The 24,019-nt window shown below is 35.0% G+C and overlaps 5 protein-coding genes and 1 long non-coding RNA gene across 6 annotated transcripts in view; 4 read left to right on the top strand and 2 right to left on the bottom strand.

Moving 5' to 3' along the window:
* The first annotated feature begins 450 nt into the window (after positions 1 to 450).
* Positions 451 to 1,894, top strand: LOC115445308. The gene is made up of 4 exons (XM_030171530.2): positions 451 to 686; positions 898 to 1,090; positions 1,332 to 1,462; positions 1,743 to 1,894. The coding sequence occupies exons 1-4, from the start codon at positions 495 to 497 to the stop codon at positions 1,743 to 1,745; spliced, it is 519 nt and encodes a 172-aa protein (XP_030027390.1). The 5' UTR covers positions 451 to 494; the 3' UTR covers positions 1,746 to 1,894.
* A 921-nt stretch (positions 1,895 to 2,815) lies between these two features.
* On the bottom strand, positions 2,816 to 5,531 carry LOC119189894. Its single transcript, XR_005112661.1, has 2 exons — positions 5,453 to 5,531; positions 2,816 to 3,682 (listed from the first exon to the last, which is right to left on the bottom strand). It is a non-coding gene; the product is annotated as an uncharacterized LOC119189894 (long non-coding RNA).
* LOC115445305 (cuticle protein 64-like) lies at positions 3,719 to 5,861 on the top strand. Its single transcript, XM_030171526.2, has 3 exons — positions 3,719 to 4,140; positions 4,362 to 4,431; positions 5,496 to 5,861. The coding sequence occupies exons 1-3, from the start codon at positions 4,129 to 4,131 to the stop codon at positions 5,804 to 5,806; spliced, it is 393 nt and encodes a 130-aa protein (XP_030027386.2). The 5' UTR covers positions 3,719 to 4,128; the 3' UTR covers positions 5,807 to 5,861.
* Positions 5,862 to 5,863: 2 nt separating this feature from the next.
* On the top strand, positions 5,864 to 9,894 carry LOC115445298 (trypsin-7). Its single transcript, XM_030171519.2, has 8 exons — positions 5,864 to 6,103; positions 6,791 to 6,925; positions 7,216 to 7,393; positions 7,772 to 8,054; positions 8,392 to 8,480; positions 8,556 to 8,619; positions 9,299 to 9,459; positions 9,765 to 9,894. The coding sequence occupies exons 1-8, from the start codon at positions 5,983 to 5,985 to the stop codon at positions 9,805 to 9,807; spliced, it is 1,074 nt and encodes a 357-aa protein (XP_030027379.2). The 5' UTR covers positions 5,864 to 5,982; the 3' UTR covers positions 9,808 to 9,894.
* LOC115445306 (V-type proton ATPase subunit G-like) lies at positions 9,888 to 13,229 on the bottom strand. The gene is made up of 4 exons (XM_030171528.2): positions 13,063 to 13,229; positions 12,399 to 12,499; positions 11,303 to 11,401; positions 9,888 to 10,361 (listed from the first exon to the last, which is right to left on the bottom strand). The coding sequence occupies exons 1-4, from the start codon at positions 13,142 to 13,144 to the stop codon at positions 10,290 to 10,292; spliced, it is 354 nt and encodes a 117-aa protein (XP_030027388.1). The 5' UTR covers positions 13,145 to 13,229; the 3' UTR covers positions 9,888 to 10,289.
* A 930-nt stretch (positions 13,230 to 14,159) lies between these two features.
* LOC115445302 (E3 ubiquitin-protein ligase MYLIP) overlaps positions 14,160 to 24,019 on the top strand; it is a 34,632-nt gene continuing 24,772 nt past the window's right edge. Inside the window, exon 1 of the mRNA XM_030171524.2 lies at positions 14,160 to 14,496. Coding sequence (XP_030027384.2) covers positions 14,401 to 14,496 — 96 coding nt within the window. The 5' untranslated portion in view covers positions 14,160 to 14,400. The remainder of the gene's footprint in view (positions 14,497 to 24,019) is intronic.

Here is a 24,019-nt window from a genome sequence, read left to right as displayed (position 1 = left end):
TCTATTCCTTCACCATCAGAGTCCGGTGAAACAAATCCGAATTAACATCAGGCACAGGACCAATGGCTTTACATGTTTTCCGATGTTATCACACACCCAACGTCTTAACTCTGTGCTGCAACAGAATATTGTTTTACGATGGAAAAATCCAGTCATAATTATTTTTTACCGGAGACAGAATATCTACCCAGGACCTCGGGCCGGTGTAATAGTCGTACTGGTACCGTGTACATGCGTGTTAAATTACGCCACCAAAACAGTCAAAGAAACAAAGGGGGAGGGGGAATGAAAATATTATAAATATAGCAAAACCTCATCGCCTGATAAACAATACTATTAAAAAATTAATAAATTAATAACTTCCAACTCAATATAATTTTTAACGAATAATTACTTGAACATTTATTTTACAGTAATCATAAATCAGGCTGAATCCGAAACATTTAAAAATATTCGCGTCACTGTCAATTTCTGACATAGTCAAAACACCGAAAATGTCCTTGTACGCATTAAAAACTTCGCTCGCTTTGCCGGCATTGTCCAACACTAGAACAATTTACAACCGTTGCAGGATCGGAAACCGGGATTGGGTGGGATTTGGAGTCAATGGCATGGCAAATTACAAGGACGATGCTCATTATCCATTTCCTGCTGTAAGGTTTAAGGAGAACACTAGGGATATATGTGTAAGCTTTCCTATTTATCTCAGGGTAAAAGTTGTCGTGGATGAATTGGAGCTATGTAATCACATAACATTTACTTGGTTTATCTTAAGAACTAACCAAAAAACCCTGTTTCGACTGCTATATCAAAAAAGTCATAGAATTGTGGCCTATTAAAACAATCATTTCATTAGCACATTGTTTATGTAACTGGAACTTTATCACTATCCTCTAGGCTCTTAGAGAGAAAGAGAAAGGCGACTGGAAACTCCTGTGCTGCGAGGAGAAGAAGGCGCTATACCGAGCCTCGTTCTGCCAGACGTTCGCCGAGTTCCAACACCCCACGGGCCAGTGGAAGTTTATCCTGGGGTTCGTGCTAATTGGCGTCTCCTTCTCCTTCTGGGCCATTATGTTCAACCATTATTACGGTTTGTTACTGTTTTATTGCATATCCTACATTAGAGGATTTGGGTGCAAGTAAGCCATTACCAATAGGAGGTATGTAGTATATTGCACAATACTTAAGACTAATGGACGCATCTCCGGTTTTATAACCTGTTTACGTTAGGTTCCTACCGATATGTACGATCAAATATCGGACGCATAATATATAGGTACCCAGTTTTTCCCATTTCTTTTTTTTTTTAATATTTCATACTGTTCTTTCAGTATGGGACCCTCTCCCTCCTTCGTTGTCGAAAGAGTCGCAGAAGGCGCAGTTGCGAAGGATACTTGAGCTACGAGTGAACCCTATAGACGGCATATCGTCTAAGTGGGACTATGATTACGACCGGTGGAAGGTACGTGCATGCTAATTTGGTTTATTACTACTAAACCTACTGTTGCTTATAGCTGCCAGCTCCATCCTCTTGGCTTTTTCCAGTAAAAGCCCTACTATAGGCTTTTCCGGGATACGTCGGTACGTAAGCCAACGTAACAACCTTGCAATAATAATTTTCGCCTGTAATGGCGAGAGATAAGGTACTCGATCTAGATTTAAATATCTACCCACATAATAAAAAGAAGAGCGTATCATTTTAATAACATATTAATTTTAAAAACATTTTTTTCTTTTTACAGTAATTACACGTACAGAAGAATATTGAAGTCACAATGAAAACATTACACGTCCAGGCCCATTTCTAATAGTTACGGATTTACTTATACATATTACATCGAGCGAAGAAGCGCTCTTATTTATTATTTTATTTCATTAAAGTATTATTTTTTTATTCTTAGGTGTTTTAATTTGCTACATTGTTTTGTTTTTATTTTATTATAACATTACTCTCGTAAAGTGGGAATACATAACTCAGGCTGTTACATCCGTGGTGTAAAAAAGCTCTTATCCAGAGACAGCCTTTGGAGGAAGCGAACCGGGCAACAGCCCGGGACCTCGCGCGATGCCTTAGGGACCTATTTTACGATCTTACTGACGAAACTGTTAAAACCGAGACCTTTTTTGCTCCGCCCGCTCGTTTAGGGTCTCGCGACAGGGCCACTACTGCTCTTATCACACTGTTGAATACCTGAGGCCAAGGCACTGGGCGCTCGCGCAGTCCATGGATGAACATTACAAACACTGGCTTCATATTTTACTTTGATACAGTCCATATGTCGACTGACGGGTTAAGATCTTAACAATACGCAATATGCATAAATATTAGATGTAAACTGACAGACCACGGTACACATTTTTTGGAACCAGCGAGGATAGTTTTTTTTTCACCATGTGCGGTAGTCTTTATTCAGTCGAGAGCAATATTCCCCTGATAAAGAAAGTAAGAATAACGATTTCAAGTAATATAAAGGACTTATCTACCAAAAAAAAACAATGAATAGATACCTAATCTATTGGTAATTAAATTTAGCATAATATTGCAAAGGCTTCGTTTGTACCAATGAAACGAATAAATTATACGATCATTATTAAATCCGCCGATTAACGGCAATAGTACTAAATTAGGAAATTTTGCATGATTTATTGTCGAATATAGAAATTAATAGAAACTTCTAGATTCGCTATCCATTAACGTGATTACAGGACATGAACACAGTCGTGTGAAATCTTATATTTCATAATGCCGTTCTATTCTGCTGCACTTCTTCCTGCTTTTATCTCCATGTATTTAGATTAAAATAAAAAAAATGTGTTCAACATTATCCTTTATTGAAGAAAAGTAAAATCAACTCTGTTAATGAATCTCTTATATGTCTTCATATAAGAGATTCATTACAATCATTAGACAATCTTGAAAGTACAAACATAATTTGTTAACATTATGCAATCATAAACAACACACACACATATGCACACCCACCTTTACTTTAGAATTATAATTATTTTTATAAGAGATACTACAATATATTATTTGTAAATGAAATTAAAACCGATGTCTATGATACAAACGCAGCCTAGTGTGAACATCACCGTTAAAGAGAATTATGTACCTACCTACAAATATTATTATCCATTTATTGTCTTTAAAGGCAATAGAATTAATGTCCTATTTAATTGTATATGGGTCATTAACACAAAGCGACAACTGGTTATGGATAATGGATATCAACAAATCCAGGGTACAATCAAGCTGCAACACAATTCTTTAATTTTTGGGGTAAGATTTAGTAATCAATGATTTGGCCGGTCTGATTATTTACAAAATAATAAATTAACAATCTCAAATCATAATTTTTGACTCAGACTTAGTGTTATAACTACAGTGAACCTGATAGTAACCAGAAGTCAATTAGAAACAACACTGCAGGCAATACTAGGTAGATAAGAATATACCACTCTTACTAACTACTACTAACTCATACACAAACGATCCTCGGCCCGCCGCTTGTGAGAAAAATCCACCGAATTTCCCACAAATGTATCTAACCAGTTTGGCTTGAAATATTTTTTTATACGAGCATACCAGTGATCCCTCTACGCGTGATGGTAAATGCAGTTGGGTCCACATAGAGAACTAGCGAGGGAAGATTACACCTCACCAGTCAATACTTTAGCCGACCTGTTTGAAACCAGATACAAAGACTGATTAACATTTGTGAATTATAGATTAACAATTGTGAATATTATAAAAAAATGTCACTTAAGAGTTAGATAACTTTGGGAGGAGAGGCGGGGGCGTACAGGAAAACATTACGGCGCATTACATTGGGGGGGCGGGGGGGTCAAAAATCTTCAAAAATTGCGTTACGTAATACTTGAACGGCCCTTAAGTTATTATGGGTTTTATTATGTACGGTGGTCGATAACCAAGCGGATAAAAATATCTTGCCACCATATTAATGTAAGTACCTCCCACCAGCGAATAGTCTATTCATCAAGCGGACAGGTCCCGTAGTTTCGAGACAGGATGCAGTTTCGCCAGCGTTCGACGGCGCGTGGCGAGCCCTCGCCAACAATATATATAAACAGACGGACACAACAACCAGCAGTCTGTGTGCTAACAACATGAAGTGCGCGGTAAGATCGAATTAAGTAATACATATTTTAAATTTGCGTTTGGATTTAGATATTAATTTATAAAATAAATTGTAAAGTAAGAGCCGTAGTAAAGTATAGAAAGTGTGTGGTCTAGACCCCCATTAAATACAATTAACCCGTAGTGTAAAAGTTGTGCTCAGAATTAATGGTTTCGTGAAATTAGTGATTAAAAAAATTATAGAATATATTTTTTTGCGCAGGTGGCAATAGTTCTCGCCCTCATCGGCATGGTGGTCACTAACCCTGTCCCACCGTTGGGACTGGGACTTGGTAACTCATTTCACTATAGACACTTTTTGAACACTCACAAGACAAACAGAAAATCACGCTAAGGTAAGGCGGTGATCTGCCTGTGTTGTGCGGGCGCGGATCCAGGGGAGGCCGCGGGGTCACTGCCTCCCTCGGACGAGGTGAGGTATTTATTATTTTTCATGACTAACATTTATTGTATTTAATTTGCTAACATGATGGACTAAATAGAATAACTTATAAATGATACTAACCTACTAACAATATTTATTAGCAGATTATTTGCATGAATTTAACTTAAATTTCTTGTATTTTAGTGTGGGAGACAATTAACAAAGTATGTTTACTAACATTGATTGCAATTTGTAGTAAAGTTTATGTTTTGCACTGCTGTTTGACCCCCATACCTTCAAAAAATCCGCGCCTGATCATTTTTTTGATTCTAACAGAATACACAAATCGTTCTATTTTTCTCGTAAATTCTAGAACTTAGTTTAACTTTAATGTTGAAACTTACTTTTTAAATTATTAATAAAAACATTATTTGAATGTAAAACGTTTTTACCAAGACGACAGCCGTAATTTGTAATAACACATTCCTCTAAGCACGCAAAGGAAGGATGTAGTTTCGCTTATTTGGCATTGTTAATAATTACCCGTGAGCAATTAATTATGCATTTACGGAAGTGAAACTCGCTGCAGTTATTAAACATCAGAGCAATGATTATAATAATTAAATAAAAAATAAACATAATCGACTAGCCGAGTAAATGTAAATTTCATTCCCTTCTGAATTTCGAAATTTTGTAAAGGTTTTGAAAATGGCATACATAGTATGAATAGGACATAAGATGTCGTCAACTACTTTTCTCTAACTATGTTCTTTTGTCTTTCGGATAGGCTAAAGAGCGAATACATTTCAGAACATGGGGCAAAGTCAAGCGAGCTGTCGCTCCGTTTTAACATGTATTCGCTAGAAAAGGAAAGGTGGGTCAAAACGGCCCATTACTAACTACTAACACAACTAACAACACTAACATACCATAAACAACGCATACAACTTTTAACTAAACCTCCTCCCACAGGTCTCTCGACTCCAGTCCACTTCAGATCGAGTATCGTGAACCACGGCGTGTCTCTGTCGAGCGTGGCGATCGCCCATGCCCCAGTCATCCGCCCCATCATCAGCACACCGATTATCACCGCGCCCATCCACGCCCCAATAATCACAGCCCCCATAATCAAGACCCCGATCATAGCTGCTCCCGTGTCAGTTGGCTGGTCCGGTCTTGGACACGGATTGGGCGGCTACGGCCTTGGCGGCTACGGTCTTAGCGGCCACGGTCTTGGCGGATACGGATTGGGCGGCTACGGCTACGGCAAAGGCTGGCATTGAATTGTTCACGATAACATAATCCATTTCTTCTGTAATAAATATTTTATGCGCTGTTCGATATGTTTTATTGAGGTGAAAATCAATTTTGTCATTACATATAACAAGCCAATGGCAGTAAATAAAATACCCGATATCATAGCATAAAATACATAAATTAAAAAAGAATAGTCCACAAAATGATGGTTAGAAACGCGGAAGACAAAATGGCGTTCTTTATAATTTTATTAGTTGGTGTGACCCCGCACAGGGAGGTATATGGAGATGAACCTCCTACTGGCGACACATCCTCCGACGATAGTAAGTAACTAAGTAACAAACTACTGCTCACGAACATCCTGTAATTTTAATATGTTCCTCTATACCTCTAATAGCTGTTTTTTATAGCTAAATTAAAATATTCGCTATTCCCCAAACCATAGAAGATATTATAGACATATAAGTTTGCAGGATGGCTCGACCAATTTAGAAAGTTCAAACTACCTATCCATATTTACAAAAACTACCTACACAGTACTAATCTACTTTTATTACACAGCCATGGCAAACTAAACCTACCGCACCTGATGATAAGTGAAGTGGTGTTCAGTTACAGTAGGGACTTAATTATTTATATAAGTGTATGTGTTTTTTTTTACTAGCTGTTGCTCACGATTTTACCCCCGGGGAATGCTTTTTCCGGTACAAAATAGTTCCTAAAATACTGTACCGATTTATAGCGCCTACAATACGACGCCAGCTCCATTGGAGAAAATTACCGGGATAAAAAGCATCCCATGTATTAATCAAGGATATGTTCTATCATGTGCCAAATTGCATCCAAATCAGTGCAATTATTTCCGCGTTTACTTCTAACAAACATCCAAACATTTGCACAAATTTCCGCATTTATAATATCGGTAAGAAGTAAGACAATATAAACATACCAATAGCATATGCATTAAATAATTACAAAAACAGATTATGCAAAACAATTAATCTTTCCAGTGGAACGCGAAGAGATCCAGCGTCGTAATATGGTCCCGGACCAGCAGTGGCAGTACGAGGGTCTGCCGATCGAGTTCCCGAGCAGGAGAGCTGGAGACGAGGGGCTCACGGAGACCACTACCACCAGCACTACTAGTAAATTCGCTATTCTGTTTCTATACGTATCGAAGAAGTGTATGGATGGACAGTAAACAACTGCCAAAACAAGATAGAAACAACTATCTAATTATACTGTAGTCAAAACAGACCACAGCGTGGATAATGAAGAAAATTCCTCTCTAGAGTGTCTGGCGCTTAGTTCCGTCAACTGAGCGTCTCGCACACCTAATTATTCAATATACACCTAATATTTTAAATCTATGACTTCAACAATCAAAAATATAATATTCTAAATAAAAAATCTATATTAAAAATCCATATTATAGCAACCAGAGCATTCCCGCCACTGGACCGTCGGTACCGTCGGATCTACAACCCAGACGAGGTGGCGAGCATCGAAGACTTTCCCTTCATGGCCGCGCTACTGGTGAACAAACAGCTGTGGTGTGGCGCGGTGGTTATCGACACCGACCGAGTGCTCACCGCTGCGCATTGCTTGCAGTTGTATGGAACTTGTATTTTAGAATCCTAGAATAGTGAAAAAACAAGAAAGTCAGAATAGATCTGATCTGATACTGTTGAAGGACATAATGGTATATACAATGGTCGACGGTAGATATATTTGAACTCCACCAACACTTATCAAGGGACAGTAATATATATATATATATATATATATATATATATATATATATATATATATATATATATATATATATATATATATATATATATATATATATATAAGTAATAAATGATTCTTTAAAAGCTAGTTTATATTGCATTAAACTGTAGTTCTACTGCTAAATATATCAAAATTATTAACTTGCAGGTTCTTTATTAAGCATGTTAATTCAATTCAAATCAAAACATCTCCCACAGACAATACAACAACCGTTTCTTCCGAGAATACGTCAAGATGCTGACAGTGAGAGTAGGTTCCACCAACGCCACGGCAGGAGGCGAACTCCTCCAAGTGATTGAGATCTTTTTCCATCCCAACTACAAACCAACCTCGTTGGAGTTCAACTTTGCTATTTTAAAACTTCATAAAAACATGACGTTACGAAGAAAAGAAGCACCTGTGGATGTGATAGAATATTCTAGAGACAAAATCGTACCTGTTGATAATAAAATTATGTTCTTAGGATGGGGTTCTGTGTTGGTAAGTTAGTTTATAGGATTCTTGATGAATTTCTTTACGTGATTAATACTATGTTCTTGTAAAGATTTTAATGCTTATTTTGTACTTCTCGGGGTCAGCATTACCTACAGTTGTTTTTTTATAAAATTATTCCTATGGTAGCCAGAGTCTATATGCAGCTCATCAGTGGTATCCCCAGTGCCCAAGTTCTAGCTTCCGCACCAAACTTCGGTATGCGAGGGCGTTCTTTCAAGAAGCTACTTGGCTTGGGTCCTTCGAACCAGAATATTTAATTTTGTTGCTGCTAAAATGTACGCAAGAGATAGCGACTTTCTTCACAGTTCCTTATAACTTTCAGGGTATGTCTGGAACAGGAGGTCAAGTGTTACTGCAACAGGTGGAACTTCCCGTCTATGACTTAGCAGATTGCCAAGAGGTTTATGGCAGGTAAAACAAAAATATTTTTTATTTGCACGACCTTTTTCTGAAACTAACCTACATTTATTTGGTACTAATTTACAGAGATTTGGTTACCAGAAACAATTTTTGCGCTGGGTTTATAACTGTTAAGAAAAACGTTTGCAATGTAAGTATCAGTACATAAATAACATCTGCATAGATCCCTAGTTCTAAATATGATAATTCCTTATAATAATAATATCAGCCCTGTATTATACACTTGCCCACTGCTGAGCACGGGCCTCCTCTACTACTGAGAGGGATTAGGCCTTAGTCCACCACGCTGGCCTAGTGCGGATTGCTAGACTTCACACACCTTCGAAATTCCTATAGAAAACTTCTCAGATGTGCAGGTTTCCTCACGATGTTTTCCTTCACCGTTAAAGCGAACGATAAATTCACAAAGAATACACGCATGATTTTTTAGAAAAGTCAGAGGTGTGTGCCCTTGGGGATTTGAACCTGCGGACATTCGTCTCGGCAGTCCGTTCCACACCCAACTAGGCTATCGCCGCTTATATGATAATTCCTTACACTGCCTCAAAATTTAAACCTAGTATAGCATACAACTAGATTTGTGATTACTGACTATTCTACGATTAAGCGGAAAGCTTTTCCCTTACAATGCTGGTCTTCTTTTGCACCGTATCCCTAGGGTATCCAAGAAACCTCATCATTTTATCATATCATCATCGCTGAGGTGTATTAGTTTCTGACTCGCTTATAAATATTTTGAATAATGAGCAAATAGGAGAAGTCGAAGGCAAGTCCAACTCACACATAAATTTGATTCCATATTTTACTAGCACGATGCTGGCGGCCCGGCCATCATGAACGGCAAGTTAGTAGGCATCCTGTCGTTCTCTTCGAAGCGCTGCGATGAAGCGGACCAGCCCGCGGTGTTCTCCACTGTTGGAGCGGTGGTACCGTGGCTCGAGAAACTTGGGGAGAAGAAGGTGCAGCTACGGTAAGGTGGTTGGAACTTTGGAAGATTGTGTGATGTGTGGTGGTCGGCAAGGATGGTACATTAAGGCAAAGCTCTAAAATAATGATGTTTAACAATTTAACTAGTATATTGAGAGTGCTAATGTATCTATTGATATTTATACAGTGATATATTTTATGACTTTTCATATAGTACTAATATAACCTAAAAATGTTGTCGATAACTTGAAAACAAAGTGAGGGCGATCTAATTAAATCAAATTTAATTTTAAAACGTCGTGAATTTCTGTTATGTTACAGCAAATTGTGTTTTTTTTTGTGTTCCAGAAACACAGCACTGAAGTCATCAGAGCCGATCTACAACCCATAATAAAACAATAATGTACAACAATAAAATATATTTATCTAATACTGTACAGTACCCTCGGACTACCAAGAAAAACATTGAAACAATTTTCTCAAACTTTATTTTTATATTCTATCCAACATTGAATAACATAGTTACAATTTACGATTACATATTTTTTTTGTGTTCCGTAGCGGATCTTCAAACGTATTGGAATGATACCGAGCTGATTCCCGTAATATTAAGAAGTTTAAGCTATATGGCGTATAAATATTCCAAATGGAGGCTGCATATTTAAACCTTCACGTTACCGCGGTTTTCCGCCATCTTTGAAATAGTTAAATGACACAACGCGGCCAGTGACGTTTCCCGCGTGTTTAGCTGTCATGTGACAAAATGGCGCTTATTCCAACTAGGTAGCCTATAAACAACAAATTACATTGATAACAGTTAGAAGTGATCGCATCAAAATTTAATTAGGCGATAATTTTTTTTAAATAGTTTGCTTAAACTACGCGGTAGTTGATGTGCAGCTCAGGCTTGATGTCGTACACCAAGTTGAGAACGTCTTTGATCACCTGAAAAAGAAAAAAAAATAGATTAACGCTTTTATTTATAAAAAAAAAACTGATTCCCGAAAATTTTAATAAAATCTATTGACTAACGCCCATACAGTTTTTAGCAATTATATTTTTCCTGTCAACCTATATATAACTATCAAAACAACCTATATATTTGTTTTTTGCCACCCTATGTAATGTAAAACAGAATATTAATCGAAACTAAGGACTTTATTTATAGATGCTATACAGTACCGGGCTGAAGTGTGATATCAGCCGAAAAGCTGTCAAGTTACAGTCAACATCTTAATATCATCCCTGTTTAATTAAGATTTTAAGACATCTGAAATAATATGTTTAGAAAAGCATATCATGGATTTAAACAGCTGAGTTACGTTTATTAAACTGCGCCGACAATTATAAATATGAACCCTAATAACAACAGAAATACACTTTAATAAATTATCTAAACTGGAGTCTCATTCCAATTCTAAGTTATAATGTTGGTGTTATAATTGATGTACATCCCTTGAATGTTATTGTTTTATCTATTCTATTATGCAAATGACAACTTGAGATAAAGGTACAAAATATGTAAACATGTAATTATATCTAAATGCAAATTAAATAAGTGAAGCATAAATACCAGTTATACTAAATCCTTTAAAGTGATATTATGCTAATTAAATATGCATGAAAGCTAGAAACCATAAATTTATGCAACCTCAAAGACTCATCATATTTTTTATATTCTAAAATAGAAGTAAATATATTTTAAGAACACTGCAAAAGATATGTACTTTCATTCTAAGTTCAGAATGTTTAACGTTCAAAATTCAATTTATTTTACACTAAAAAATTCCTCTGCGCGTGTAACAATCTAAATCTTTAATATCCCATAATCCCAATCTGAAAACTATGTAATCACACATAGATATAACACAGAAAATGGTACATACCGCCTCCTTCTGTGTCTGCACCATTTTGTTCATCTCATCGATCTTGATTCTGGTCTCAGCATCGATCTTAGCAGCAACACCTTCCCGGGTGCCCATGTGCTGCGGACAATATAGTTTGATATTTAGAATATTTATCTATAATAATTATCATTATTAGATTATCATAATATAGTCTTTAAATTATATAATGAAAATGTATTTTATTGTAAAGTATGGAGATACTGTGTCAAGGTAAACTTCACTCTTTCCAATCCAATAAATGAAATTAATTCATAATAAATATTCATTTATGCAATAATTTATTGGTTTTGAATACAACTTCTAAAAAACCCTTTAAAAAGGGTATTAGTTGCAAAATTTATGGAGGAAAAGGGGTGAAATACATTCTCGTTTGTCCCTATGTTTTTTTTATTGTCTTAGTAGGCAAACAATCCAGTTGATGTTAAACAGCAATTGCCATCTATGGACTTTGCAATGCCATAGTCACAGCCAAGTCATTGCCTACCGGGGGTGAGCACACTTTTTAAACTTTATTTAAAGTAAAGTAATGCAAATGACACCTAAATTTGCATTGAAATACATTGAATATTGTTCTTTGTCATGTAGGGAACAAATAAACAAGACACTACAATAAATAGAATCAGAAACACATCAAATGCTTGGTAATTAAGTCAACAAAAAAATTGTCACATCAGCAAAATTCACTTAGCACATACCAAGGTATTACACAGCCTACAACTTCAATGCATTTTACATAACCATTATAGTATCAATCATATTGTAACATGTTTCTTATCAGATGTCAAATGATCCACACAGCTGTTATTTCTGTGTAGATAAGTCATGAGGCTTTGTATTTACACATTTTCCATCTTATACCTTAAGAAGACAGATATTGATTTCCATGAAAGACTTGAATGTGAAAGACATGTTTAAAATGACGCTGGAACCTAATATGTCATTTATATTGGCTTCTATATGTAGTATGCATAATAATAGTTTTCCATACAACCAATTAGACCCTCTCACTAGAAACTTCCTTGTTGGACATAGATACTGATTTGCCTAAATTTATCAAGGGCTGTATGTCAATTACCTTGGCCTCAAACTCTTTGAACTGCCTCTCGCGCTCCTGTCTGTACTTTTCTACCTCATCCTGGGCCTCCTCCTTGGCCTGCTTTAGGCGTTTCGCTTTTCCTGTAATCAAAATGATTTTGGTCTGTATTTTATAACAGAAATCAAGACAATGACTACAGTTATAGTCTTTTGTAATGACTCTTATGTAGATAAATTAAATCTCTAATCTAGCAGATTAATAGATAATTTTCCAAAACATATAGGTTTATGGATAAGCTCCGAGTTTTTTCATAGATTGCGATTTTCTTCAGGTAGAACTGATCTTGTGACCTTAAACATATAGTTTTAAAATACGATCAATATCAGTTCTAAATGTAAGAATTATACAATCTAAATGAGTTTTAAAGTTTTAACGCCACACAAATTAGTTGCGCAAAATGGTTCCAGAGGAATTAGATCATTCGTCAACTGCGTTATCTATTGATCACGGAGAATATGAAAGCAATCATGTGATGATAAAAGACCGCCACCTCGTTGATAGAATAAGATGACTTTTAGTTTTGGATTTCAAATAATACTTTAACATGTCGATTAGTAATGGTAGGCAGATGAAACTTGTAAGGACACTTACAAGACGTAGCCAACAAGGGCGGTGTACGAAAAACATAGTAAAATATACTTACGCTTCCTCGCCTCTGAGACTTTTTCGGCTGCGCGCTTCTCAGCCGCCAAAAGTTGTTGGATTCCATGTGTCTGACTCGCCATTTCTGATACACACAAAAACTATGTCGAGCAAGAATCAAGACCAAGACGCGAATCAATAAGCGCAGTGGAGTGTCGTGACGAAAGTCATATGATTACATTAGTTCCACCATACTGTCACGATTGGCGCTATCGTCGGCTCGTGCTCTGAATATTGTGCGTAAAATGAATCGTAATTTTATTGCGAAATGTCTTTTATTTTGAGAATAATTTCATAAAATAATTATTTTAGAAACAAAGGATATTCCTTATCTAGTTTACCTATTGAAAATTAATTATTTATATCGCAAGTTATTAAAAATATCATTACATTTGTTATCAAATGAAAGCCCATGTTAAATGGAATGCCGTTTTTGTGACGTTTGTATATGATAGTAAAAGTATTAATATAAAAGCCTCATAGATGGCGTACAAATCAAGTTTTCTTAAATATTGGATTATAATTTATACAAATTATTTATATAACATGAATTCATTATTCGTATATCAATCTCATGTCATTAAAAAAAATATGTTTTTGGAGATTATCTTACAATGCCATGTTGCAAACTATATTTCTAAAATTGTATGCATAGAAATTTGTACTTGGCTACACTTACATCACGCGCGAATGTTTAAATTATCAGTAGAACAAAATGTTTTTTTCGCATATGTTGCTTGATTTGCTAAAGAACTGTAAATTTATTAAGATTTGTCTTTTATATATTACAGAAATTTTAAAGTAATAGGTATAATTTCTCTATACTATTGGAAAGTCGTATGAAAAACACACGGTAAATAGGAGCCGTTGAAATATTTCTATCTCTGTTTGTCTCATACTAATTGAATGAAAAGGAACATATGTACACCTATCTGTATAATCAGACATATTAGCGGCAAACGATGTACATTGCTTTATTTGTCCGCCATCTCCTAACACTGTTTATTTATTAAGCAGCGATGAATACTGTATAAATATAAATGGTTTGTATAGGAGGTAGTCGAACTGCGAACGAGCTCCCCCCGCGCGGTACGTCACAATTTCTTTATCATTTCGGTGGCAAACTTAACGTAGCATGGCCGTCGACTGGAAGTATTCGCAGTTTTACTTCCACAAAGAATACGCGATAAACATAGCGCAGAGCGAATTGAGAAAAACTTTTTTAAACAAATTCTTTACGCGAGTGAGATAAACATTAATATAAAAGTGTTTGCAAGTCTAGAGAACAACCAAACGCGACCTCGATTTAACGTCTATTTTTACGGTTTTCTTAAATAAAATGTTGACCAAAATGTGGTTAGTCAGTCAGCCGAATTCTGTGATTCTCGAAGTGAAGGTGGACCCCAACGCCATCGGCCAAGAGTGTCTGGAGAAGGTATGTAACAATATCCACTACATACGGAACAGTTGTATTTTTACATCATCTTCACATTTGTGATGTTCCTCGTGTAACAAATGTTTGTTTACAATCATCTGTGTACGAGCCTCGTGTAAGGGCTGTTAACTACGGCATATTTAATATTTTAAGTAAATTTCTTTGATATTGTAAGCATTCATTTGAATTTAGAACGATTTGACCAGTTGTCGATTTTTTATTTATTTTTTTTAATTTAATTTTTTCTTCTTTTTTATTGCCCATTGGTATAATACAACATGCAACCGCTCCAAAAACCATATAATTTGGCATGCACTATTAGATTTCAACAAAAGCATTGTCCACGACACGTTCGCTCGACGTCACTGTTACCTTGCGGACTTTGGACCCGGCAAACGGCATGCACGTTCACGCCTTACCTTCGTGACGGCGACCAAACGAAAATTACTCTACGCGGGAAATCTCGAATTGGATCTTACATGCACTTACGTCACGTTCCATGAAACTATTGTTAAGCTGGTCATGGTTAAACGCAACACCGATATAGGTAACATGTTCTAATATTAAATATTATAATTGCGAGTTTTGGCGCCAGAATTCCTTTATTGTTAGTTGGCACTATACCAACCGATAGAATGCAATCTGAATTTAGGACAATCTGCATAAATGCAGTTCTCAAGTAGGTATTCACCTACCGTTGTACGTTCTCAAGGAAATACCTACTCTTAGCAACTAAAGCTACAAGACTTATTTTAAAAGGAATTTGTATTTCTTTTTCTAAGGTGACTTATTCACATCGCCGATAAATCGATTAAAAGAATAAAACAGTAGAAGTCTATTTTTGGTATGTTTTTTATTAATTGACACAACTTGTGTATTACAATTAATTATTGTGTTAATTACATTTACATTTAACAGGCGCCAAGCATAGATGTAGTTATAGATTTTGATATTTATACTACTATATGTAGGTATACATAGGTATTATGTAAAAGCTTTTTTTAATGAGCCACCTAGCCGAAGGTATCTGAGCAAAGGAGTTCCCCATATCCTGCCACTTATCTTTTTCTTACGCCATAAATAAATTACTTATACCTATACCTACCTACTTACGCGTAATCATTTCGCCACGTCTTTTTAGGCCGCCTTCCTCGACCTTTTTACAGTGCTGCCATCAGTCTTATTTTGCTTAAAATTGTCCCAATTATATATATGTATATAATCTATGAAGAAAATGTACAAAAGATTCGATATGAAAATGTATTATTAGGCACTCCCAAAAGTCCTTTGTTCTTTTACTTACCTCTCGGGATGCTTCAAATAATTTAGGGCCGCACATATAGATTACCCTACAAATACAAATGTGAGTACTAAACAGTTACATTTACTTATGTACTAACATACAGACGTTAGTACATAGGTAACATTTCGACAATGTTGCAACACTTTTTACGCAAAATGTCCTCGTCGAGAAAAATTAACTTAACGCCATATTTCGTTGGAATTTTCGCCTCGGTGATCGTCAGTCTAATAACCTAGGTTCTTAGGTTGGACAACGTTATCCGAGGTGCGTAACAAATTGTCCAAGACTGGATACTGCAGTTTGACACCGGGCGTAAAAAACAAGACAGTTCTGAAATATGATAATGAGTTAACCTTTATGAAGTAAAATGGACAAGAGGATGATAAATAGAGTTAAGCATTAAAAGCGTTATGAACGACAGCCTGCCGTATTTGCTGAAAATTTCTAACGTATACATAAATATGTGCTCCGTTTTTTATTTATTTTAGACACAATCTTGTCCAACCTTTGCCTTTTTACTCTTTATGCGGACAGATACGATTTCTATAAAAGGACTAGAATAAATGCAATATTGTCATAACATCTCGTCTTTCGTCTGACATGCCATCTATAGTAATAGACAACAGGTGAATTATCATATTGTGCAAAACAAAGCACTTAGTAGTTATTGATCTAAACACTGATAATAATCAGATACTTGTAATATATAATTAGCTTAGGCATATACTTAGCTAATTATTCGGTTTTTGCTTTTTTAGTGCCCACTCAGGCTGTTATATCCAAAATTAGATAATAACGTGATCATTGCATACAAAGTATATTATTATCAACTATTTTGGACATACGTAAGACTAGGCAGTATGGTCATAAGTCTGTCCTCTAAGGACAAATAAAAAAAAAACAGTCTTTTAGGCTAAGAATCCAAATTCTTGTACAAATGCCTCCTGCAACACTGTGACAAATTTCGTCAGCCGCTAATTCTTGTAAAGCCAAACCTATAGATTTATTCATATAGCGAGTTGCAGTTAAGATACAAGAGTCCGCTCCATGTTTTTGCTTGCAAGCTATGTTGCAATTTAAAAAAGTTATTGTCAGTGTAATTAAAGTACTTTGTATACCATTTTTTGCCATTGCCGTTATATTTACCATCACGCAAACAATAGCTATACAGTTATATAAAAAAACTAGAATATTTCAGTGTGACGAAATGTCTTCAAATGCTGGAACGCACATCAAAACCACTTGGACTATATCGAGTTTATAGATAAGCGAAATCCGTTGTCGTTATGCGATTCTCCAAAAATAGACGGCCGTCGTAACGCCTAAGATGTTATTCATGTAACGTGCGGTGATTGTTCATTGAGTCCAAAGTCCAACCGTTCGACAACAGCTGTGAACTCTCTACCGTGCGAGCTCGCACGTGCACGCCGCGTGATCCCTAGGGACACTAATTCACTATTATAAACCCTATTCCTACAGTGACTAGGCTGTATTTAGATTGGTGCGCTATTGAGGTAAAACACCTTGTTTTGACCGTAATTGATATCAGACTGTACCTCGATAGAAATAAGGTGCTAAATTCAAAGTTAAGTCACTTCCATCGCATTGATATTGTAACACTTTCTCCATTATATTATGAACTCTGTGTCTATCGCTTACGGTTGAATATGGTTATGTTTTGCGAAGAGTATGTCTTTTTCGTTTTTATTTTGTTTAGCGGTGAGTGTTTTAGCAAGAGTTTGTCAGTTGCCAGTATTTACTGTCCTATTTATTTTTACTGATTCGAGGATAGATCGTGACCCCATTACTCGACGAGAAACTTGAATCATAAAATGTCCTGTCAGCCATTTTGTGTCCAACACTGGGTAAAGGCCTGATTATTAAAAATAGAATTTGAACTTGGCTTCTTTTAGACATAATTTGTCTTAGCAACTAGCGACCTCTAAATCTAAAATGAGCTGCATAGACTCATGAACAATGACAAGATCAGTGAGACTTCCTTAAACCTTAAAACAAGGACAGAGAATATAAAAAAGTGTTTAGAACAGGAAACTAAAGCATAATGATGTCTCAAGAGATATCATTTATAATGGTTGTTAGCACGTAACTAACAATTGTTCTAAGAACTATAATTTTTTTGCAAACCAATTTAATAATACCACATAAATATAGGTTAGGTAATGACTATAATTTAGTAGCAGAATTTGGAACACCATTTCAAAATATATCGTTAATATTTTATTAAAACGTCGTTGAATAATTTCAATTGAATATAAAAATGTGGATTGTGGACCATCCAATTAAATCACAATTATACATTTGCCTTAAAACTGGCAATTAAAAATAAATAGTAAAAAGGCCTAATTTTTAAAATTGGAACATTATCTGGTGTAAGAATTTGCCGCCAAAATCAAACCTTTGTGTAATTTTCTTAAAGCGTACTTTTCATAGTCTAGAAGTCTAGTATAATATCTCGAGGCCAACCTTGTATCGTACAAATATTGCGAACGTGTTGCAATTTATACTAACAAAGCATAATATTATTATTTGTCTTCGAAACAAAGAATTGTTATTGCTTCAACATATTAGGTCTGTCTCTTTACTATACTTTTACCTGAGTTATTACTAATATCAAGTCGATCATGGTTGATAAAGATTAACTTCGCTGGCGGTTTGAAAAACCACCATACCTATCTGATGCACATTTTACGATATCCGAAAAGTGCATATTAATTTATTATTAAAAAATAGTCTTATAACACGAAGCAACATAAATAAATATGATAATAAATACCAATTAAAAATATATAATCGACTTTGGTATTTTGCTTAGATAAATATAAATATGTTGTAAATGAGGAAAACATACCGAGCAAAATAGCTTGAATGTCTTTATATTAAGTTAAATATTATTATTAAAGTAACAACCTCTTTCTGCTTATATCCATAACATACATATGAAATTAAAAAGTCATCATTATTTAGTATTAGCACAATCAGAAAATATCTATTTCGAAAGAGTATTGACTATGTCATTGCATAAAAAACGCATTTTTGCATTTAATACACGTAAACATAAAATGCTTAATCAATAACAAATAGGTAATTCGATTATTCTAGAAAAATAGGTTTGCTGACTACACATGATGATTCTTAAAACAAATTGTGCAATAAACATGTTGAAACGTTGTTTTTAATTTACCTTTCCAATTAATAGGTATCATTAAGCTGATATCAGATCAAAGTTAAGAACTTAAGTATTCAAAAGAAAAATATCGCCATTTGAGATTCCATTGTACTTTGAACTTATTTTGTATTTTTATCAAATCTCTTTTTAACATCAGTTGAAAATGTGATAATAATTTTAAATCTATACTAATATATAAAGCTAGTGTTTGTTTGTTTGAATGTGCTAACCTCAGGAATTGTTAAACCGATTTTTTTTACTAATAGGAAGCTACGTTACTCTTGAGTATTATAGGGTAATTTTATTCCAGGAAAATCTTTTTCACAGGCAAAGCCGCGAGCAAAAGCTATTTCTGAAATATTTACGACTGCCTCACCCTGTATACGATCATGCATTGTTATACGGCCATAAAAACATAACGTTTGGACTTTGGACCGAGTTCGGGGCCGCCCAATTAGATCCATTGTGTCGCTTCAAAAACAACGTTTAAGGGGAAACGTATGCTCTACAAAATCCATTATTTACCTAAACTATTGTATTCGCAATTATTGATGGTTATTTTTGGTGTTATATTACATTATATTTAGTTTAAAACATTATTTCTTGTGCATAAACGTAAAATATCAGCTATACTTTTTCAATTAATTCAAATGATAGGTAAAACAAAATATTACTTTTAATTAAAAATGTCTATCGCTAAGTCCTATGAAGAGAGGCCTAGAATAATCTGCTATTTATCTACGTCTGCACTTAATTAATGCATACATTCTCGAATTCATGTTTCCATTACCATTCATTAACAATCATCAATTGCATCAATACGCAATCCGAAACGTTAACTCAACCCGCAAATCTTATCCAACATAGAAAAGGATAGAAAAAGTGACGAAGCTTGCTGCGTCAAAATGAAGCATTAGTAACAGTTGTACAAAATTACTTCCATCCGTCCCTATTAAAACGTTTTGCAAAAAGGATTTGACTTAGAATTTACGACTGGCAGCTTGATAACAGCCAGTTATAAAAAAAACCTAACCCACGAACTTTACTGAAATCAGGCTTAGATTTTACGACTGGCCGCTTGATATCAACTACATAATTATAAAAAAAAAAGTAATCCTACGAACATTACTGAAATTAGCCTTAGCTTTTATACTGGCCGCTTGATATGTAGTTGTAAAAAAGAAACCTATTAACAACACTGAAAGACTACTACGCCTTAACAATAATTGAGTACAGCCGAAATGTTTTGGCCGGCCTGTTTAACTTTCCAATTGGCTGGCGGACTTTGTACCGTGACGTCATCGTGTCTGACACACGCCCTGTACGTGTCTGTTGTCCTGGTAACGTGGTGTACTTTGTACTCGTTAACTGCGGTAAACACGCTAGGAGGAAACTGAGGGAATTAGCATTTTGTGTGTTAAATGTTAATTGTATTATTAGGAACATTAATTAGTTGATTAGTTACATAATTAGGTTTTTTGTTTACTATTTTAGGTATATCATCATAATATGAAGCTAGTTTTGTTATACATTTTTAGTACCTAATGTCAACACTTTCACATGTCACCTGAACAAATTACCACTTTCAAATTCTCCATCTGTCAATAATAGATGGCGCTTTTGAACCATAAACAATATTGGCAAAGACAATATACATACAGCTAAGTTAATACATTCTAATGGTGCGTGTAATTAATATCCTTCGCGCATCCCCATGGAGTTAACAGTCCATTGTAATCAGTTAACAATCATAACAATGGGTTATTTATTGAATGGATGCCGTGCTTTGAATGTATGTCTATTATAAGACGGATTCGGGATCAGTCTGTCCCTAGGCGCGGGTACAATGGATGTGTATATCTACTGCAAAAATATTTCAAGTTATGTTTCCACTTGAAGAAATTTTCAAACAGTGTTATTCAGATTTAATATCTAAAGCCTTGTGGTGAGGAATTGAGAATAGTATCACGCAGTTACGTGAACTCAGAAAGCTGAGTCAGTATTTATTAGGAAAATGATTAGGAAAATCCCGTTACTAGGGTAATTAGTATTATAGAAACCAACAATGATTGTATCAAGTTAGTGAGGACGTGTAAATCCGTACAGAACAAAGTCCACGCTAGTCATTCAGAGATTATATTAGTCATTCGAACACTTCGAGTCATGTTATGTGAACATAATTCCCGTATATCAATATATTACATTATTTACTACAATCTACACATCAATCAGGTTTGGCATGTTTTTAAAACCAATATCGTCAACTTGCACAATGATTACACTTCCCGAAAAATATTTTTATACTTATAAAAGGTAATTCCAAAAAGGTATGTCGGTTTGGTTGCCGAAGTCTTGTTAAAAAATTTAATATTGTCTCGAGGTGATGACAAACTGCTATGCACGATATCAAAATACCTCAGCCATCGACATCTCAGTGCGAAGGTACTCCTGTCATTCGGCCTTGTGGATAGTAAACTAATGTAGGACTAGGTCCAGTCCACTGTCCGACTGCAGCACGATGCACCGGCGTGATCACGGACCTTGGCTCACTTGTACACCTATTATCAACGACCTCGTGACGTCACGTGATAAGGGCGCACTCTAATATTAACTACATTGTTTATATCGTCGATATAAATACGCATCCCGTAATATCGGGATTCGTATTGATTTGATTTTCATTTATTACTCATAATGTTACATACACAATGTTTTAATTAACGCCATAAATATTCTAACCTGTTTTTGTGATTCCAAATTTGAAATAAGTTACGTTTTCCGAAGCGCGGACTGTTTATGTCATTAAAATTCTTTATTCAAAATGTTTGTTGCCGAGTAATTGACTACAAAATATATCTTCCTATATTATCCGCAAAAACAATAGCTCTTAGATAAAGAAAAAACAATGAATCTATGGTAGAAGTAATAAATGAAATTCTAAAAAAATAGGTATGTACTGAAAATACTACCAAATTTAATTAAATATATTTTACATTTAAAACCGTGTGAAAATGACGCAATAACGATACGCGGAACATTTTGATAACATTTGAACTTGGGACTTGGGTTGTCACAACTGATATTAAAATTATGAAAGAATACGTCATTCATTAATAACAAACACTTTAAATACCACACAAAACCTATTTACTTTAATGAAAAAAAAATCGAAAGACAAAATGTACAGTTTTTATAGTCTTCTAATTAAACAAGCCTGTATCGTGAGACCTGAGTATAATCTTAGTCTAGTTGTCTACAGGTATACATTTCCAATTGTCCCTGCTCTCACAAAATTTATTTTAGACTTAGAACTAAAGTATCCATCTTGGAGTACAGAAATATATATATTTAAATACGTTTGTGACTGTATAATGAATATTGAATATATATAATACAGCCGAAATAAGATCATTTAAATAGAATTAATTATGTACTCAGTTTCAATTAATGTTCGAAATATGTTTTTACAACAAAAGTAGGCGTGAACCTAAATAATCGGTCCTTATTGATTAATTTTCCATGAAACATAACTATTTAATTTGTTAAGTAGATTTTTGGCCGCGAACTGGCTGTTAAACATCGGTATCGTTGCTATAATTTAGATCACATAAAAGAACTTACAACTTAGTTGCTGGTTATTGAGTATTTGAGCCCGATATCTCGATAGGTTCGCCTCTTTCATGTCATTGAACGGTAAAAAGCTTGGGACGTTGCGCCACTGGCAACACCTTCGGGGATAATAGCCGTATATGACGTTGGCTTGAGTTTTAATCACGTATTCCTGAAGGAAAACCACATACATGTACATAATGCAAATAACATTGGACATTGTACCCGGAATGTTTTTTCCGCTACTCGCAGGAAGACACAACACTTAGGTATTAGTATTATTATAACTTAGGTATTAGTATTAGTACACTGATAAACCAAACAAGTTTTGAATTTCGAATTGTGGTGACTAAAAAATAAACATGAGTTATTCTCAACAGATGTCGCTAGATTTGGTGGCCTTATTATACATTTTAAAATGCCTAAAACCCCTAAAACCTTCTATTAATTCTGGTATTCTAAAATTAAACTTAACTCTAAACTTCTTGGTCGCAGTTGATACTGTGCCATTTTAAAAATATCTTGAAGATGTTCAACCCTTGTAAAATTGTAAATTTTTCATCGATTATATAATATTCAATAATTAAAACGATAAACTATTTGACCGATAATGATAACCTTCGACCCTGAAGTGTGTGCGTAATCGTTTGATAATTTTGGCAATAAGTACTTTACAATATAGGTTATCGGGGCTCTCTTGCTTCGACGAGGATTATTGTTACAGCGATGCCGATGGCCTGACGACCTTAGACTAAGGAAGTATTTTATTCGGCCGAATAATCTACAATTTTAGTTCATTAACCGTCTGTTACAAAAGTCTATAATGGCAGAATGTTTATTGTACAGAAGGAGCAGTTATTTCGCCAAGAACCCAAAAGGTTTTTAAATCATTTTTTGGTTGTGGAAATTCGGCTTTTTGGCTTTAAAACCTTTTAATTCTACACGCATATTATCTCAGGCCTTGTTTCTGAGAAATGAGCATCATTTGGTAGTCATTATAATGTTGTTAAAGAGTAATTTTGATGTTAAACCGATAAACTTAAATTCAACTCGGCCATGAGCATAAAACACGTGTTAATTGAGATTAGGGATTTAAATCGTTTTTAACTATGCATATTTATTCTGGTTCGTAAGAGTTCTTTAAGTTCGCTTTACGAACCTTACGTCACTACGTAAAATTAGTTATAGGTTATATTTTCACGAAAGAATTAAAATGGTAGGGAATTGCGCCAATTTGACTTTGACGCGGTGTCTGCTAACCAAGCTATATAGTGTCCAGTCATGTGACCAAACCGTTATCGTACAAAACCAAACAGTTACGGTGAAATATGACAAAACAAACAACATCGAAGTTACTGGCACTGTCTACCAAAATAAATATGATGTCATGAGTCATCAAAAAGTGAAAAAATTAAGATTTCGGT

This window comes from Manduca sexta, chromosome 4 (genome assembly GCF_014839805.1).
Source record: "Manduca sexta isolate Smith_Timp_Sample1 chromosome 4, JHU_Msex_v1.0, whole genome shotgun sequence".
NCBI lineage: Eukaryota > Metazoa > Arthropoda > Insecta > Lepidoptera > Sphingidae > Manduca > Manduca sexta.
Note: the sequence above shows the minus strand (reverse complement) of the source record. Positions and strands in the feature narration are given on the sequence as shown.